Source organism: Papaver somniferum, chromosome 3, assembly GCF_003573695.1.
Source record: "Papaver somniferum cultivar HN1 chromosome 3, ASM357369v1, whole genome shotgun sequence".
NCBI lineage: Eukaryota > Viridiplantae > Streptophyta > Magnoliopsida > Ranunculales > Papaveraceae > Papaver > Papaver somniferum.
Genome location: NC_039360.1, coordinates 12,108,218 through 12,128,944, shown reverse-complemented (window position 1 = coordinate 12,128,944; position 20,727 = coordinate 12,108,218). Strand labels below are relative to the sequence as shown.

The following is a 20,727-nucleotide window of genomic DNA, read 5'->3' as shown; positions in this document are numbered from 1 at the left end:
GTTAGCTTTGTAGTTGGCTAGTGTCTGTAGCGGCTTAATACAATGTGGTGTTCAAATCTGGACTAGGTCCCGGGGTTTTTCTGCATTTGCGGTTTCCTCGTTAACAAAACTTCTGGTGTATCTGTTATTTCTTTTCCTCATTATATTTTGTTGTATAATTGAAATATCACAGATTGTGCGTTGAATCGAGCAATTGGTAAATCCAACCTTTGGTTGTTGATTGAAATTGATTGATCCTTGAACATTGGTCTTTGGTACCGTTTAAGTTATTTCTGTTGTATTCAATTAGGCTCGCAAATTCCTATTTGTTTAATTGCGGATTGAATCGAGAAATTGAGATATAACTCTTTGACATACTTTTCTTAAGATTGAGTGTGACTGTCTAGTTGATTCTCTTGAAAGTATATTAGAGTTAGTCCATACAGATTGCTAAGCGAAATATTGGGTGAGGTTGTTAGACCCATGCTTTTTCAGTTGGTTTTGAAACCGGTGTAGTATCCATACTCGTTACTCAATCCGGAACTTATTTTTGTCTTAAGGGTACACATACCCGGTACATGTACCATGACAAAAATAGTCATGAACAAGGTAGAGTACGCATACCTGGTACACGTACTTGCCCTGTCAAATATTTTTAGACTCACAAAAAATTATTTCTATGAGATAATTGGCATTTGAATAAATATCTAAAAACACTATATAAACATGATGACTGATCACATTATAACCTATGGTTGTGACTCAAGATTAAAGTCTTAAGTATTATATGAAAATTATTAAGCTTTTGGTTTAATCGGATGGTTTCGGATTACCGTCCATGAACAATGTCTTTGTACACGGTTCGGTTATGGCCCATACCAACCATAGTGTATATCTTGATATGTTAATTACATTTCAAATATTTATCTAACGGTGGATATTGTTTTCTTGGTTCCAAAGCTATCTTAGCTTAAATCAAAAGCAATTTATTCTTTGAATATTTATATAAGGGAAAACCTCAAGCAACTGGGATTTTTGAATCCCTGACATTATTCTTTGTGCGTCCAAGTTATAAACTAAAGTCGTCCTCTCCCTAAAACCCTTCTAGGGTTTAACGACTAAAAAAGACTTCACCTAGAGATTCTTGAAGTCTGGTACAACTATCTTTTTCTTGATAGTTATTGTATCCTGATCTTGTTTGATTGTTGAGCTTCTCACTCAAACAAGATAGATAGAAATCGCAAAGTTCTCTTCGTCTCAGACTTTGTGATTCCATAACTTTAATACTTGTGAGGTGAATAATAATCCAAGCTGCTCTTCGATAAGCGTAAGTTTGTATTTTGAGGTTAGCTAGACTTTGTCTATTGCTATTGATTTCCAGTCTCACCTTGATCTACGATCAAAAAGAAGATCACGCATATAGGCTAGTTTGTGGGAGGAAGATTGGTTTAAATTCTTTAGTTGAGTTGAAGCAACTCTTAGACTGTAAAGGACATCAGATAAGGGAATCAGTTGCGGGGAATCCTGCTGGGATTCAAGAGGCGTAAGGAACGCGACTGTAACTGAATTGTTGTGCGGGTTTAATTCGGTCTCAACTACATTCCAGTCCGAAGTTAATTGGAAGTAGGCTAGTGTTTTTAGCAACTTAATATAGTTTGGTTTTTAATCTGGACTAGGTCCCGGGTTTTTCTGCATTTGCGGTTTCCTCGTTAACAAAATTTCTGGTGTGTTTTTGTGTTATTTCTTTTTCGCATTATATTGTTTATCTTTATAATTGAAATATCACAGGTTGTACGTAAATCAATCAAAGTAGATACATCCAACCTTGTTTGTTGGATACGACTTGATTGATTCTTGGATATTGATCTTTCAAATCGTCCAAGAACTCTCACACATGAATCAGGTTCACAGACTAGTCTCTGTAAAATTTCTGATTGTGAGAGAAAGAGATATATATATAACTCTAAATATTATTCCTTGATTGAGATTCATTAATTTGAACTATCAGAATTATATTTAAGTTTGTCCATACAGGTTTCCTAATAAAAAAGTGTTTGGGATTGGATCTCTATGTTGTTTAAATCTTTCTATTTAGTGACTTTCATGATTGAAGGTCTCTTAAGTATCAAGCTAAGTTAGCTTAGGAATCAAGAAAACACTTTCTCAGTTTAGATGAAACACTGGCTAGGGTTTCACATAAGCATATGAGAAATTCTTCTTGAAATCACATAGTAGAATATACATTATGGTCAACCATAACCGAAACGTGTATAATGATATTTCATGGCCGTTTAGCCGTGTTGAACCATAAACTTACTCGTAATTATTAAACACTTTAGACTTTAATCTCGACATACAATCACTAGTGATTAAGTGATCAAATATGTCTTAGAAGTGTTTTGGAGAGTTAATCAATTATCAAACATATCATAGAAAATAGTTTGAATGCATCTGAAAATGTCCGACTAGGATGATATGCATACCGGGTATGTATACCAGCCCAATTCGTGAACTCATATTACCAAGGTATGCATATTGAGTACGTGTACCTCAAGGAAGTTTCTGAACTCATGGATTTTAGTATGCATACCAGGTATGCGCACCATAAAATGCCAATTCTCGAATGGATGATTTAGATATGCATACCCAAAGTCAGCGAACCATAGAGTTACGTCGATACGCTACTAGGTATGTGTACCACTGATTCAGAACCAATACGGTTGAGTCGTCTTACTAACTTGTATCCATATTTTCAGTAATTCTATATATCTCTCTTTTAATCGATCTGAAACATTCCCAAGTGACAATAATGATGAATATCATCTCTCGGGCTATTCTCGAACGATCTTGAGTCACTATTTAGTTCATAAACAATAAATTGTTCTTTACTAAATTCATCAATTATATGAATGACTATTGCTTTTAATCATATTTCGAGATATTCAACACGACAAGCTTGATTCGAAAATTATTTTATGCAATATTTAAAGTCCACTTACTCATAGTACTTTGTCTCATAAAGATAAAAAAGTGAACATTTGAGTAAATAGAATGGTTCAGTCTTCACTTACCTTTTGTTGATGAAGTTCTCCAAATATCTTCGGTTGATATCCATCTTCAATAGGTGAATCCGTGATGTTTGAAACTCAACTACAAACTTCTATCCTAGTCTGATACCTAACTAATATGTAGAGTAGAAATCAAGATATACTTTTGTGCAACTAAATTTGATGACAAGATTGAGATATCAAAACTTGCGAGTTTGACCGAGCAGTGCTCTAACAGTTTCTTAAATAATATTGGACATACATTAAACCACTCACCAACGATCTCGCAATCAACAAATTTTGTGCACAACTATCTACTGAAACGCCCCAACAAAAAGAAACACAAGAACCCATTCGGATACAACGAAAAATATACTTTAGAAAAATTGGTACCAAAACAGAAAGTTACCAAACTTGGTATGAAATTTATCCTTAATTATTCTAAGCCAAAATTATTGGGATGCTTTTGAAGGTACAACCTTTCATGAAGACATACACAACCAGTCACTAATACATGTTTTCTACCACAACTTATAAACAAACACATCTTGCAATCTATACATATTAGTGAACTATGTGGTTAAAAAAACATATTAAAACTGAAATTGAAGCAAAACAACAACAATAATCCTGTAACGAAGCATATTTCAAGTGAAAACATATGATATCTTAACACAAAGACACCAGGAAAAAAAATAGATTTCATTAAATCCCAATGAAAAGCATATACGTAAATTTAAGTACAGTTAATGGCAACAACAAACTTGGGTAAAATATCGAAAACTACATCTGGAACTAACACTCAAATTTATGCCAAAATCTGCTAAAATGAATGAAATTAGCCTTCAAAATCTAGTTCTTAATACTATGATACCCAATTAAATTCAACATCGTAATAAAAAACTATACAAAAAACTGATCAAAAGTACATGATATTAACTGACATGTACGATGGAATACAAATAGCATACTTCAAAGAGTCTGGGAAATGTTATAAAGTTAAGCATGGATTACGAGATGTATCTATGTCTCATATAACAAGGTATATAGTCTAAGTAGTTGAAGCTCCTTACGTTCTACATACCCATGTTAAGAAACATAAAAACAAAGACGAAAAGATGCATTTACAATTTTACATATATAATAGGCAACACATAATAACTAGCAACAAAAAAGAAAAACTCATTTTTCGCACAAATCTCCTGCTTCATAAAATAACAATCACAGTAACTACGTTATCACCTATAAATCTCAACTAACAAAAAAGTACGTATACGCTTATTACAGGCAACATATCCATGTTAGAAAAACATAAAAGCAAAAAAAAAAGACAAATTATAATTTAAGCCCTCTAAATATATGTACCAAGAAGCATATACTAGCAATCAGTAGGGGAAATCGTATTACTTTGGGGTATTTCATATACAAGAACCACATTAGCAATCACATATCTCCATGTTGAATAACTAAATAACTTTAAAGAAACCAAGACAAAAATAACCCCCCATATTTTATCACATTCGAACTTCCAAGCAAAAACCCAACAAGAAATGCACAATAAAGTAAACATAGAACTCAACAACAACAACATCAACGAGCGTATACCTGTTAATAAAGGTACACACATTGTCGATTCTTATAAGTAGCTTGGTCTAGCTGAGGATCCCACCTACAAAACAACAAGAAGACATAAATAAAATTAAATCCCCTTTGTTCTCTCCATTAGAAAACCACAACATAAAAAAACAATGATCAAGACTTCAAAACACACTCAATTGCAATCACAATCACATCAAGAATATAAAAGAAAAAAACTGATTAAAATACTCACACAAAGGGAGAAGGTTTAATAAAGAACGCAACACGTCTACGTTATTCCCTTTAATACAATCAACAACAAGAGGAATCATTTCGTCATCATTTTCTTCTTGTTGATTATTGTCAGCACCAGCACGTCCTTCTTCAAGTAAATATTTAATAACCAAATTAAAATAATGAGAAAACAAGAGGATAAAATAGATTAATAACATCCAAAAAATGATCAAAAACGTTTCAATCAACCAAAAAAACTAAACATAAATTAGGGTTTATACCTTTTTCTGAAAATTAGGGTTAGTAGTTAGGGCTGTCAGCGACACTTATCATAACGGATAGTGACTCAGCCGCTTCCGTTACGATAAGATTTATCGGATATCCGATAATTTCCGACGAAAATATGAAATTCAAATGATTTTGTCACGTTTGAGTTACCGGCTATCAGATAATTTTTCTATAATTTCCGGTATCAAACTCAACAGCTGTATTACCATCTTCACTGGCATCTCAGTTCATCAACACCACCATTTCACGGTACTGCAATGCAACCAGCAACAACATTAACCGTCAATCTCACATTACCAGTCCCATTTGAATCATCGTTGTCGTTAATCAACCACAATAGTAGAACCATCTTCCCTGTAAATCGATCCTTGCCGTTATTCAACCACAATAGTAGAACCATCTTCCCTGTAAATCGATCCAGATTTGATCTCAACACAAACCCATCCATCGAATCTTTTTTTTTTTTGTTTTTTCTTATCTCAATTTCTTGTTGTAAAATCAAATTGGATGCCAACCTATCTCTAATTTCTTCCGAACTTATTCATATACTAATCAATCTTTGAAACCCATATGAACATCTACAACAACAACTTCTTCTTCTTCCCTCATTCGAAATCAACATCATCAATTGAAAACCAGTGTTCTTGCATCCACAATCAAATACAACTCTCCGCTATCAAACCAAATTCTCCACCAAATTCAAATTTCACAAATCAATTCTGAAACCCTAAGTTAAGTTTCAAAATCATAATTGAACTTAAAATTAGATTTTAAAAGAAACCCTAAAGAAGAGATGACAAAATGATGGTGATGCTGCGAGTATGAGACAATTAGAGGAAGAAGAAGAATATTCAGACGAAGAAGAAGATTTGAACAGAGAGAAGTTTTCTTAATAGAGAATAAGATATAACGAGAAAATAAATGGGATAAAAGACTAAACAGATAATGGGTTTATATCTTAACGGTATCAGAACTTAGGATAACAGAAACTAGCTCAGCCAGTTCTGTTACGACAACCAAAAAGTTCCGTTAATTTTTTCGTTTCTGATATCCAATAGCCGGATTCTCGGAAACGGCTAACGAACCCCATTGACAATCATATTAATAATTGATAGATCGAACTTTATGATTTAAGAGTTTTGATTAGGTACATATCTTAAAAATAAATGGGTTTTGATTTGAGGTTTTAAAGATGAATTCAAAACCTCGAACAAAAACTAAGGTTTTTTAATTAAATTTGGTTACTTCTTTTCACCTGAAATTTCGATCTAAAATCTCAGGTTTTCGAGAGTTTCTGAGAGTTGAAAGAGAAAAAAAGACACTGTGAGTTAGAAAGGAAAAAATAGTTTGTGAAGATAAGAGAGAGAGAGAGTTGTGAGTTTTTATTTAATAATAGAGTGAAAAAAGTTGTGTGTGGGGATGGATAATCTAGGCTAAATTAACAAAAACATAAGTAACTAATGATTAGGACTAATGAAAATAGCAAAATTTTACAAACTAGTAAGTAATTAATGATTAGGACTAATTAAAGGAATGGAGTTTTGTAATCAGTGAAGAAATAATTAGAAATTAATAAGAAAAATAATGAATTGAGTATTAGAAGTTAATATAAAGGAGAAAATGAAAGTAACAATAATATTTTTAAAAGTAAATAATGATTAGAATAAAATTAAAGTTGAAATAAATATGTAGATGATTAAATTTTCGGGTGAAAGTAAAATTTTGGAAAACAAAGGGGAAGTAAAATTTGAGATGGAAAATATAGATTGTTAAATAAAACTTGGGACGAAGATGGTTTTTAAACTAAAGTAAAATGTTAAAAAAGAAAGAAAAAAAAATCTAATTCAAAAGCCCTCGAAGTAAAATATAACTACAAAAATGCCACTGTACGCAATGTATATTAACGTTGTAAAATTTGCTGAAATGGTGCCATGTTAATTAGAGCAAGTTCAAGGAGACTAGTCTAATTTGATGATTTGTTTTTCCACATGGACGTACAAACTGATTTTTGGGCAGTGGGAAACAGGTAAACATACGAGCAAATTTAACTGTGAGTCCTTTTAATATTTATTTATGATTTTATGGGAAATATTAAAATAACACTCCCAGGCTCAAATTGAGCCCATATTCGCCTCAACTTGATGTGGTCATCCCAAGTCGAGTCGGGACTCGGGCCAGATCGATGTGGTAGTCCCAAGTAGATATGGTCGTCTCAGGTTGAAATGCTCGGCTCTACCTAATACGGTTTTGAGGGTTGGTCCATCCGTTTTAAATGTTTGGCAGTCCATTACAAGTGTATGTAAAATGGCCAAATCCGCTGGTTTGACAGTCTCATTGGAGTAGCTCTAATGACTAATTAACAAATTCAGATCCACAATAGAAAATCGCATGCTTATTAGGAAGATAATTTTTCCAGAAGAACAAGAGTAAGATAAATAAATATTGGTCAGAATCAAGGGCGTGAAAGAAGAAGATACCTCGAAAGATGTATGCGAAAAGGCCTCTGTCGTTGGTCGGCCATAAGTGTTTTCGCTACATGAATGGTAGGTAGCTCGGTTGAGATGTCTAATAGGACTGAGAGTCTCATAGAGTTCTCACGTGTGTCCGAGTGTGTGAGAAATGACTCTTATTGGCTGAGTGTGAGCTGTCCACAGCCTGTCATGTTCTAACATCTCTTGTCTTAGTCAGGACATGTATAAATGCAGGCCTGTCTTGTTTTTAGTGTGTAAGAAAGAAATCAGATTCTTGTTTTTAATCAATTACTAATGTACTACTATGGTATCAGAGCAAGCTTCCGCAATATCCATTAATGGCGTTCAACCTATAAACCAATTTTCAGATATAATTTCTTAAATACAATCAAAACTTTAATCAACCATCTTACTTCAATTCAATTTTTCAATCTAATTTCATTACTTTCTTGTTTGTTCTTTCAATGGCAGCATATGAATCAAGAATCTCTCAAGTTCCTCTCAATCAAATCTCACAAAGACTCAGTTACAAACTCAAGGATGACAATTTCCTTACCTGGAAATCACTTCTTATACCACTTCTGCGTCGATACAGAGTCAATGGTTTTCTTGATGGATCTTTACCATGTCCACCTTATCTGCTTAATAATGGCGTCAATCCTGGTTATACAGCTTGGCATGATGATGATACTACTCTTGTACTCTGGATTCAGATGTCTATCTCTGAATTTGTAATTCCATATGTTGTTGGAGCTGATTCTTCAAAAGATTTATGGGATAATATTGATTCTAGGTATGCAAGAAGCTCCTCTACACATTCAATTCAACTTCGTCTCAAACTTCAATCCACAAAACTTGGGTCAGGTACAACTTCTACCTTCCTAAGTGAAATCAAGAAAATAACAGATGAATTGTTTGCTGCTGGTTCACAAATTCATGATGATGAATTGGTAGTTACTATACTCAATGGGTTAGGCCAAGATTATAGTTCTTTCTGTACATCTATTCGTATTCGTAATCCACCAATCTCTTCAAAGGAACTTCATAATCTGCTTCTCACTGAAGAAATAATTGTTACAAATAAGCAAAAGAACTTACTTACTGAGGCCAATTCAAAGGCGTTTGCTGCTACAAGACCTTTTGTTCAAAATTATAGAGGTAGTGGCAGAGGTTATCATTATTCTTCAAGACCTGCAGTTCCATACTATGGATACATCAGACCACCCCCATCTTTTTATCCAAGAGGTTAATCTCAATTTCAGATGCATTCTGCTTCTTCATCAACATCATCACCTCATTTCAATCCAAGACCTCACTATAGTTCAGCTCATTCTTCTTCTGCTCCACCACCAATAACTGACAAGATTTGTCAGATCTGCAACAAAACTGGTCATCTTGCTTTGGAATGCAAACACAGATTAAATTTTTCCTATCAGAACAACTATACTCCTCACAATCTCAGTGCCATGCTTGCTACTGCCAATATCATGAGTGAAAATCCTTGGTATGCTGACTCTGGAGCAAACAGTCATATCACTAATGATGAATCTGAATTGCCTGAAGCAACATCTTTTGAAGGGGCAGATGAGATTCAAGCAGCTAATGGAGAAGGTATGCCAATTACTCATATTGGTCATGTGTCTAAAACAGCTTCCTCTCATTCTTTTAATCTAAACAATGCGCTTCTTGTTCCAAAATCATCTCAAAACTTATTATCAGTGCATAAATTCACTAGTGATAACAACTGTTCTATTACCTTTGATTCTATTGGTTTTGTTGTTAAGGATTACTCAACTGGGAGGATCATTTTACAAGGACCACATAAAGGAGGATTATATCCAGTAAATTTTTCCAAGTCTACTAAGAATAAAGCTTTCTTCAGCAACAATAATTCGGCTTCAGTTTGGCATCAAAGGTTGGCTCATCCATCATTTCAAGTACTTCAAAAAGTGTGCAGAGATATGCAACTGTCTAGTTTAGTCAAAACACCACTATTTTGTAATGACTGCCATATAGGGAAAAGTCATAAATTGCCTTTTACTTTATCTTCACATAGGGCTCAATCTCCACTAGAACTAGTGCATATGGACTTATGGGGTCCTAGTCCTGTAATCTCTTCAAGTGGTTTCAGATATTATGTTAATCTCATAGATGACTATTCAAGATTTTGTTGGATATTTCCTTTGTATGAAAAGTCTGAATTCAAAGATATTTTTCTACATTTCAAATCTATGACTGAAAAGTTACTGCATACTTCAATTGTTAAAATCAGAACTGATGGAGGAGGGGAATTCATAAATAATGCACTACAAGAATTTCTTAGTATACATGGAATTATTCATGAGGTTTCTTGCCCTCACACTCAAGAACAAAATGGACTGGCTGAGTCCAAACATAGACATCTTGTAGACACAGGGAGAACTTTCTTAATTCAATCAGGTATGTCAGAAAATTTTTGGGTTGATTCTTTTCATACAGCCAATTATGTTATTAATAGACTGCCTGTTAGAAGTTTGGATTACTTATCTCCTTTTGAAAAGTTGTTTGGTCAGAAACCAGATTATTCCTTCTTCAGATCCTTTGGTTCATCATGCTTTCCATGGATAAGGCCTTACACTACACATAAACTCCAACCAAGGAGTGTACACTGTGTTTTTATTGGTTACAGTTCTATGCACAAAGGATACAGATGTTTAGATATTAAAACTGGGAAAGTATATATCTCCAGACATGTAGTATTTAATGAGACTTTCTTCCCATTGAGATCTTCATATACATTACTTCCTGGCATTACAAATTCATCAGCACCAACTGATACTGCTTCTACAGCTCCATCTGCCAAGATATCTGTACCAACACCTGCAACATCAACTTCACCAGCTGCATCCATTGATACTTTATCTACTGATCCTTCAAACATTGTTAAGTCATCTGATGCATCCACTACAACTATTTCTGAACATACTTCAGCTTCTGGTATTTCTTCACTGGCTAATTCACACTCCATGGTAACAAGGGGTAAAAGAGGTATTTTAAAACCCAAAGTTTTTAATACAAAGTATGTTCTATATGCAAATCTTACTTCTGATCACCCACACCTACTTGTTATTCTAAGGCAATAAGAATACCTCAATGGAAACATTCTATGGAAGAAGAACATACAACCCTTAAGGATGCAGGCACATATACACTTGTTGCACCAGATCCATCCTATAATGTTGTAGGCTGTAAGTGGGTGTTTAGAATCAAATATAAGGCTGATGGTTCTTTAGATAAATGTAAATCTAGACTGGTGGCCAAAGGGTTTCATCAACAAGAAGGAATTGACTACACAGAAACCTTTAGTCCTGTAGCCAAACCAACAACTATTAGACTAATCATTTCATTGGCAGTTCACTTCAACTGGTTAATGAAACAATTAGATGTTAGTAATGCCTTTTTACATGAGGATTTAGCTGAAGATGTCTATATGCAACAACCTCCAGGCTTTGTTGATCAAACCAAGCCTCATTATGTATGTAAACTACATAAATCCATATATGGTCTGAAGCAAGCTCCCAGAGCTTGGTATGATAAATTGTTACAAATTCTTCTCACTCATGACTTCAAACCCTCCTTGGCAGATGCTTCCTTATTTTTTCAAAAGTTTGGATCAAGGATTACAGTTCTTCTGGTCTATGTAGATGACATTATTATCACTGGGAATTCAACTGAGTATATTTCTCAGTTTATCAATCACCTTAAGACATACTTTCCTATCAAAGACTTGGGCTCTCTTCATTATTTTCTTGGTCTTCAGGTGAAAAGAAATTCAGATAACCTTTTTCTTAGTCAAACTAAGTATGCCTTGGACTTATTGGAGAAATTCAATATGACTGGTGCTAAACCCTGTAGTACACCAGTCTCCCTCTCTACTTCACTCACTGCTTCAGCTGGTACTCCATTAGCAGATCCAAGTGAATACAGATCTTTAGTGGGTGCTCTACAATATCTTACTTGGAAAAGGCCTGAAATTGGTTTTGTTGTGAATCAGGTATGTCTTTATATGCAAGCTCCTACTGATCAACACTTTATTGCAGCCAAGAGAATTCTAAGATACATCAAAGGCACCCTAGATTATGGTATACTGTTTTCCAAAGGTCTTCTTACATTACATGGCTTTAGTGATGCTGACTGGGCAGGATCAATTGATACAAGAAGATCTACAGGAGGTTTTTGTATGTTTTTTGGTCCTAATCCAATTTCTTGGTCTAGCAAAAGACAAGGTAGTGTCTCAAGAAGTTCTACTGAATCAGAATACAGGTCTCTAGCCAATACCACAGCTAAAATTGTTTGGGTTTGTCAGCTACTCAAAGATCTTCATCTCTTGCTTCCTGCTCCACCATTGATATCTTGTGACAATCAAAGTGCGGTTTCTCTGTCATCTAATCCAGTATTTCATAGTAAAATGAAACATCTGTCCATTGACTATCATTTTGTCAGAGAACTTGTCCAGAAAAAAGACATTCAGGTCACATACATTTCAACTTGGGATCAAATTGCAGATATTCTCACCAAGGGACTGGCAGGACCAAGGTTTTCTATACTCAGAGACAAGCTGAAGGTAATCTCCAGTAACAACCTCCAGCTTGAGGGGGGCTAATAGTACTGAGAGTCTCATAGAGTTCTCACTGTGTCTGAGTGTGTGAGAAATGACTCTTATTGGCTGAGTGTGAGCTGTCCACAGCCTGTCCTGTTCTAACATCTATTGTCTTAGTCAGGACATGTATAAATGCAGGTCTGTCTTGTTTTTAGTGTGTAAGAAAGAAATAAGATTCTTGTTTTTAATCAACTACTAAAGTACTACTAATGTCTCGTACTTGAAAGGTCATGAGACTAATTTATTAGCAAGTGTGCATCTCGGGATCATTTGAATATATGATTTGAATATTTTATTTTTATTGAAGCATATATGATTTGAATATTTAGTTATGATTGAATCTACTTGAAGATTTCACTTATTATATACGCCCACCTAATGCTCGATTTTAATCATTAACTTTCTTAATTTATACTCGATCGATTTGCAACACTTTCTCTGACGCTTGGAAGTTCCAAATCTCGATCGAGAATGAGTAAGAGTTGCGCAGAAGTTCGTTACATTTCGACGGACGTAATCAGACCAGCTACTTATTGCAGCAGCAAGGCGTCAGGCGTTTCCGGGAGTGATGAGTGTATTGAGTTAAGTAAAGAGGATATCATGGTGCTACCTGTTGGATATATGCAGAGAGGTCTTCTCTGCTCTTGCAAAGAAGAAGATAAGAAAACCGTCGTCACTCGACTAAAAACGTCTCTTGCACTCACACTCGACCACTTCTTCCCTCTTGCCGGTCGTCTTGCTGTCAGAAAACATGATAATGTCGACGCCGACGCATCATCCTCTGTTTACATAAATTGCAACTCTGTGGGTGCAGAATTCATTCACGCAATTGCGGATCATGTAACCATAGGCGAAATTCTCGATCCAGTGTACGTTCCTCGAGTAGTTCAGGAATCCTTATTCTCACTCAATGGTGTAATGAATTATGAGGGTTTGTCAAATCCGTTGCTCTCTATCCAAGTAAGTGGAACTGATTGACGGGGCTTTCATCGGTTGCAGCATGAACCATAGTGTTTGTGATGGTACGTCGTTATGGCATTTCATTAATTCATGGTCTGAGATCTCTGGAGAAGCTCCAACAACACATCATATCTCACGCGTACCTTTCCTCGAACGCTGGTTTCCGGAGAGCGCGTGAGCATCCCCATTCAGCTCCCGTTCTCCATCGATTGCGAATCTTTCAAAGAAACATATGTCAGTACTACTGCTGCAGCCAATACGTCGCAACTGGAATCGAAATGTTTTCATTTCACAGCGGAGAACATAGCTAGACTTAAAGCAAAGGCTAATTCGTGCATCTCTGCAGAGGAAAGTACTAGTACAAAAATCTCTTCTTTACAAGCTCTGCTGGCTCACTTTTGGGTAGCTGTAACGAGAGCTAGGTGTTTAGATCAGGATGATGAGACTACGTATTTAGTAGCTATAGGCAACAGAGATAGATTGAAGCCACCTGTGTGCCAAGAGTACTTTGGGAACTTGGCTTAAGACGGGCGCGTAACCGTTAAGGTCGGTCAGCTGCTCGAACGAGGAATCGGATGGGGAGCTGCGTTACTGAACCAGGTGATTATGTCCCGCAATGACGAAGCAATTCGAAGCTCTTGGGATTCATGGATCGAAAATCCGATTCCATCGGTGCCTCTTAATAAAGCCATCACCCTATCATCATCTAGTAACAGCAAACGCATTTTGTTGATCACGGCGACTTCCCCAAGGTTTAACATGTATGGCAACGATTTTGGTTGGGGAAGACCCGTTGCAACGAGGGCTGGAAAATCTTACAAAAAGGATGGAGTTCTTTCAGCGAATCCTGGACCAATTGAAGGGAGTATGGAAATTCAAGCTTGTCTTTCAGTCGAGATATTTGAAGCTCTGGAGAATAATGCTGAATTCATGGAGTTTGTCACTGTCTTGCCTCCTTATGAAAGCGTTCAATCATAAGTAGTGTGTTAACTCATTGCATGCATTAAAAAGCTTAGCACCTGTTCCTTGGTGTAAAAACATTCTATTACTTGCATTGTGTCTCTTACAATGACTCTCATCTTTTTGAGTTAAAAAAATAAATACACCGAGTCAGATCTAGACGACGATTTCAGTCAGATCCAGATAAGTTGATTCAGAAAAAGAAGAAAAAAAAAATGTTGGTCAAATATTAGAAATGGATGAAAGAGATGGCTAATTTACGACCACACTCTACGCGTTACATGTTACACGCATATTTGTATATTTGTGAAATATTCCGGTCTTCTGGAAAATCAACCAGAAAACCACCACTCACCTAACCTGGATATGGTTAAATGCCCAGCACTCACTTCCACGCACTAAATTAATTTGCAAAGACTCTAATTATTGGATAAACAAAGATTAACAAAGAAGATTAATTATTAGTATACTGAAATTTCCCAAGCACCTCACTCCTTTGCCTCAACTTATAGAGTATTATTATTAAAATTAATTGGTAAGACTAATGACATTACAAAGATAAATAGATCAGAATTAAGGGTGTGAAGGAGAGATACAGAAAGCTATGTATGCAACGAGGCCTTTGTCATTGTACCGAGAGAATTCTAATGAGCTATCATGGCTTCCACCAGCTGAGGCTCATGGTTCATCAGGTTATCTTTTCATCACAGACAATGAAGAAGAATCAGTGGTCAAAGATGTTAAAGGAGGATTCTTGTTTCCTCACAACAAATTCGTAAACGTTGTTTACAGAAAAGGGGTAGGATATTATCGGAATATCGAATGGGAAAAAGTTTGGTTCATACCTGTTCCTGATCAACCCTTGTCTTCAAACAAATACTACGTTATAAGAGCATATGGCAAACACAAAGGGTAAGTACCTAGCTATGTTTCTATTTGTGTTCTGCTTTTTTTTTATCGCTAAAGAATTTGATGCTGACGAGTTTCTAACTCAGATCACTGATATCATCACCCAAAGACTTTACTACTCTTTTTCATGTGTTTCGCATGCAATATTTATTATGTGTTCTGCGTGCAACATTTATTAAGTTCTGATGATATTCATTATTTTTGTAGGCAAGCAATTACATGTTCAAGACAGGAGGATATGGGAACTTGTTTCTGCTCTAAATATATTAAGGATGTTAAACCCAAAGATTTGAATCACAGAAACATATATCAAATAGTAGAGATTGAACAGAAGCATGGTGGTTTTGTTGCTAAGTCGGTCGTTCCTGATGGCATTCTTCCAGGTTTCCTTAGGGATTCACAAGGGTGGAATGTGTACAAATCAGATTCAAAGCTTTGCCAGTTAACCCAAGCTTTGGGTCTTAATTTCTCTCTACGCAGCGTTTTACCGGAACTTAATTTCCCGTTACGTGGCAGTCAGATTTCTTCGCCGCCTGTGACTATCGGGAAATGGTATTGCCCTGCTGTGTTCATGAGGGATGGAGATCTGAGACACCAATTAGAAACTTTTTTGTTTTACGAAATGACTCTTGAACAGTTTTGGGAAGCAATTTATAAGTGCAAAAATGATTATTACTCGCATAGTAACGCCGTGACTGTGAGCACAAATGTGAAAAAAGAAACAGTCAAGCTATTCGGGATGAAAGCTACCATGGATAACATGGACCACGACGGGACTGATGGGATTCATTGGATACGAAACGAGGAAAACAATGTTCTCGGGTTGAGTATAGCAATTGTTGACAAAATGAAGTTGATTCAGGAAAAGGGAGGGTTCATAGGAGGAGATGGAGAAAGAGATGCCAGAGTGGAACATGTGGAAGAGTTCAAACAAGGAAATCATGCAGGGTGGGAGAGATTTGGTTGTTTTGTGTTGGTGGAAAGATTTGTCCTGAAAACAATGAGTGGAGCTGTAGTTTTTACTTGTGATTATAAACATGTTCATCAGCTTCAGTGCAAATGGGCATGAAATAACTTCATCTCTGCAAGAACCTAAATATTGTTACGTGCTTACCTCCTCTACTTGCATCAATAAATAAAGCATTAATAATTATTCTGTTCATGGCACTTGCAAATTCATTTAATATTCTATTACGTAAGAGATGCATATGAAACCACATAGCCACATTGTTACACAGGGCGACTAACAGTTACACAGGGCGACTAACAGTTACACATGTGCATATGTTACTGTAGTACATTGGTAAAGTTATTGGGTGATAATACCAGAGATCTGAGTTCAACGCCATATTTTTTACATGTTCAAAGAGAGAAAGAAAAACAATAATAGCAGTTTGAATTTTGGAGTTTACGCATCTAAAAAACGAAAGGGATGAGGGCCTTGACATGCTTAGGAAAGTTTGGAAACTTAGAAAGATACCATTTCCTAGTTGCATAGCTCCTTCCTATCAAATAACATGTATCTCCGATAGCGAAACAGATAGGGTACAATGACTGAGCCATCAACGAGATCCCGATAAACGTTAGAATTTCGAAAAAATAGTGTGCGCAAACTACAGCTCCAAATAGACCTCCTTTAGGGATTTTATACCCTTTATCACTTCCACCACTCTTTTCTTTCCTTAGATTTGAAAGTATGCAATGGTGGTAAAAGCTCCCAACAATACCCACCAAAAACAACGCGACACCGATGAACTTCAGATCGATCTCTGGGTCTGGAACACCTTGCAGTAAGTGTTGGTTATAAATCATGTTTACTGAGCAGAAGAAGTAAGTTAGAGAGATGAGGATTGTTGAGTCGAGCACCATGCCTCCACTGTACTTGTGAACAAACAAAACCTCGATATCCCTTTTGAAGAAATGAAAAGCAAGAGCAGAACTCACCAACAAGAATCTCAAGTCATGAGTATCAAAGCAAAGCCAGAGAGATACGGCACCTGCTACGAAAGCCGGTGTGTACAAGATGAGCATACCTGTTCTGCTAGAGAGTTTAACAGCTTTCGAATCGCTGCCAACATTCCAGAATTTTGAGTAGTGGAGATGTTTCCCTCTGAGCTCTGAGAATCCAAGATTCGCTAAAGCTATGAGAGTGATTACGGACATGGTTGACATGTATATTGATGGTGGTGGTGGAAACAGAAAGTTATTTTCAAACAAAGACATCATGAACAAATATATGATATATACTACTCTCCTGTTTTTGTTCTAGCTGCTGCTCAGCTCTGGTAAGATGAGGTAACAACTTGGATCACAAGAGATATAAATAGGCTTCGGCAGTAGTTGTCCGAGTGCTTGTTTAAGAGTTTATTGGCATTATTGTCGAGTCGTGTTAAACGAGGGGATGACCATATTGGTATTATTGGATTTGGGCGGTTTGGCGATATCAGAATCAAATACAGCAAAGCTTCAATAAAAAAAAGAAAAAAATAATAATAAAAGCTTAAATCAAAAAATCAAAAAAAAATCAAGTACAGCTGGAGTAAAACGCCTTTTCGAAATCTGAATGGTTGACATTGCAAATAGGTATGTACACAAATCTGTAGACCTACCATGTTCACACTCCAACCATACGCTAGTCGATAAGTTCTCATCGAAGTACCAAAGGAAATAACTACGAAATAAGAAAAGGCAAAAGCACCAACTAACATAGGAAGAACACTTCAGTTGATAGTTTGATAATGTGCAATTAAGACTCACATTTTCTGGGTTGTCTTGTTATTATGTTAAAGATCTTCTTCCTTTTCTTTTTTTGTTTCTTCTTCTTCTTCATCTTCATCATCATCACCATCATAATTTTCGGAGTTTCCTCTTTCTACATGCCCGACATGAGGACCTGGATTAAGGCTATCCAGATCTATTGTTCTTGCGCTAGCTGCATGGAGTGCAAAACTGTTGAGAACTCTATAAAAAATAGTGACAAGAAAGGACGGATATAAATGTGTGAATATTGATAGTTTCAATTTAGTTCTGTAAACCCATAACTGGACAGACTGAATAAAAACTAAAAACACATACAAATGTCATAAATAATGTCCAGATAGTTTCTAGTATCACAACCTACTGTCTAGGATGTCAAAACAGAATAATATTATTCGGTAACACCAAGCCTAAAACAGCTAATTCAGTAATTTGATATAGAATTTTTTTTTTGGAGCGAACACATTCACTGTCGATGGCATGAATAAAGCAGACAAAACTACGTATTGACTAGAACAAAAACGATGAAATTATATCATCAAATTAAGTAGTAAACCTACTTTAAAGTTGGTTATGTAAGAAGTTTGTTCCAAAGAATCCACGCTTGTCTTTGAAACGGTAAAGTTTTAGTAACTAAGCAAAACAGCTCTAGCATATGCATATTTCGGTAGTAGCATAAAGAATGTCTACAAGTTAAGATCACATTGGTTAGGCAAATATATGAGATACTAAGTGGCTTAAGTTAACAAGTGCACAAGATACTCACCCCATCTTTGCAGTCTTTTCTTCTGGTTTCAATACAAGTCATTGAAATCTTCTTCATCAATGAAATCGTCATCATTTTCTTCAAAGTCACCTTCCCAGTCTCTGAAGTCATCTATTTCTGCTTCTCTACCAACATCATCATCATTTTCTTCAGAGCCTTCTTCTGAGTCTATTTCTGGTGGCCCAACATAAGTACCTGAATTAAGCATCACAAGGCTCTCCACATAGACAAAGGTACTAGCAGCGAACGAATTATGCTGGTCAGCATGAGTCTTAAGATTTGTGGATGTCCCACGCTGTATGTCATACAAATCCAGATGAAAACCAACTTCCCCGTCATCATATCCTAATAAAATCTTGCCATTCTTGACAACTTGAAGCGGAAACAGCTGGTTAAAGTAATCACCGATAGTTTCATGGTCAATGGTGAAGAGTTCGGCCCAAGATTCAGTCACTCCATACGTCTTCATCTCCCATACAACAACATGGCTCTCATTGAACATAGAACCAACTAAGCAAAGAGAATCTCCCAACGAACACAAACTTGTTTCATAGTCCTTGCAAAAGCTGGGAAGGGGCATCTCATCGAATTTTTCATCTTTGAAATCAAAAGAGACTATGACTAATCTGTTACCTTTAGAGTCCGTATCTGCTAAAAAATGCATAGCTCCATTTATAATTACTTGAGCCATATCCATGTCTCCTCGAGAAAGCTGATAAGGTATATTCTCAAGTCTTCTCCATGAATTAGATTTCAGTGTATATACCTTCACTTCGCAAAAATATTCATCATCAACCCCCTCAAACCTTACAATCTTAAAATCGTCAATCTCATCATTATAAGTACCAAATCCATGATGGACGTAGCAAAATTCATCATCCGGGTACTCAATTGGTACTTCCTTGTACTCCATAGTAGCCGGATTCCAAAGGACAACAACATCCTCACCCCCTGGGCTTATGCAAATGAAGCCATTACAGGTTCCCCAAAACGTAATTCCGACAATTTTTTTGTAAGGATAATTTATACGAACACAGTTACTCAATGTAGATGAAGATGGATCATAAGCTAAAGAATATGTGCTGCTACCAAAAAAAACCAGGATCTGAGTGCATCATTACACTGAATTTATGCAGTTCAATTGTACGAGCAAGGTGTTTTTTCACAAGATAAGGGTCTTTCAATAACTTGCACCAGGCTTTCGATACACACCTGAACCGTAAGAGTGACTTCACTGGCAACCTTATAAAGATGTTTATTAATATGTCCTGAGCTTGAAGTTTCTCCATTTCCTGCGTTTACAGTAAAAATAAAATAAAAATAAAATAAATCAACAAAAGATGTACTTAATGAAGAAACAAAGCATCATATTTTTTTTCAAGTTCTGGTTCTTTGATTTCAAACCCTAATTTTATTAAATAAATAACCCCCAAATCTAATAAACCCAAATCAAATATAACCCATGATTTTAGCATCTTAGCACTCAAGAAAAATGAACCCAAAACCGAAAACAAACAACTGTTAAGTCCTAGTACCTCGATTACAACAGAAAATGAAATTTAGAAATAAAGAAATAATTTTTATGTAAAATAGAGATAGAGATAGGAAGAGTGTGTGTATTAGAGAGGTCAGAATCAGCAGGACAAGCTTCAGAAGAAGTCTTTGAGGTTCAGTCGACTTCCCTCCCTCCTCCCGCCTTGATTTGCGTGTCAGTTATGTAAAAAGCTTCATAAACCGACCCCACAAAAAAAAAACGGAAAAGAAAGAAAATCCCGATACACACGCAAAAGGGCCCCCTACGGCCCTGCTAGCTTGGTAGGTGGGAATGTCGGCGCACCAGTATCATAAACCGATAGGGAAAATTAGGCGCAGGCCCAAAAATAATAATATTCTCAGTATCAGGTCCATAATTAATTTTAGGTACAGTGACATCCATAATCCGTGACACTCATAATTATATTATTCAAAATGTCTGCATGACGGATTATGCATCCACATGACGGGTTATGCATCAGGGGTATAATTGGCAACGCAACTTGGATATAACATATCTAAAAATTCACGCCTTGGAATTTTACAAATTTTATATCGTTGGGAATCTTTTTAAGAGAGGTACGCAACGAGTACAAACAACAATAT

The 20,727-nt window shown here is 36.0% G+C and overlaps 4 protein-coding genes across 5 annotated transcripts; 2 read left to right on the top strand and 2 right to left on the bottom strand.

The window, feature by feature from the left end:
- The first annotated feature begins 12,707 nt into the window (after positions 1-12,707).
- On the top strand, positions 12,708-13,721 carry LOC113359019 (uncharacterized acetyltransferase At3g50280-like). Its single transcript, XM_026602717.1, has 2 exons — positions 12,708-13,196; positions 13,389-13,721. Exons 1-2 carry the CDS (start codon positions 12,708-12,710, stop codon positions 13,719-13,721), a joined length of 822 nt encoding a protein of 273 aa, XP_026458502.1.
- A 1,037-nt stretch (positions 13,722-14,758) lies between these two features.
- LOC113360932 lies at positions 14,759-16,216 on the top strand. The gene is made up of 2 exons (XM_026604356.1): positions 14,759-15,068; positions 15,273-16,216. The coding sequence occupies exons 1-2, from the start codon at positions 14,761-14,763 to the stop codon at positions 16,132-16,134; spliced, it is 1,170 nt and encodes a 389-aa protein (XP_026460141.1). The 5' UTR covers positions 14,759-14,760; the 3' UTR covers positions 16,135-16,216.
- A 13-nt stretch (positions 16,217-16,229) lies between these two features.
- On the bottom strand, positions 16,230-17,349 carry LOC113360933 (3-oxo-5-alpha-steroid 4-dehydrogenase 1-like). Its single transcript, XM_026604357.1, has one exon. It carries the CDS (start codon positions 17,289-17,291, stop codon positions 16,482-16,484), a length of 810 nt encoding a protein of 269 aa, XP_026460142.1. The 5' UTR covers positions 17,292-17,349; the 3' UTR covers positions 16,230-16,481.
- A 335-nt stretch (positions 17,350-17,684) lies between these two features.
- Positions 17,685-20,194, bottom strand: LOC113360931 (F-box/kelch-repeat protein At3g06240-like). 2 transcript variants are annotated; one of them, XM_026604354.1, is made up of 3 exons: positions 19,801-20,194; positions 18,589-19,673; positions 17,685-17,997 (listed from the first exon to the last, which is right to left on the bottom strand). In XM_026604354.1, exons 1-2 carry the CDS (start codon positions 19,875-19,877, stop codon positions 18,617-18,619), a joined length of 1,134 nt encoding a protein of 377 aa, XP_026460139.1. In that variant the 5' UTR covers positions 19,878-20,194; the 3' UTR covers positions 17,685-17,997; positions 18,589-18,616. The 2 variants fall into 2 exon arrangements, with proteins under 2 accessions (XP_026460139.1, XP_026460140.1); XM_026604355.1 differs by having other exon boundaries at positions 18,589-19,670.
- Between the last annotated feature and the right edge of the window lie 533 nt (positions 20,195-20,727).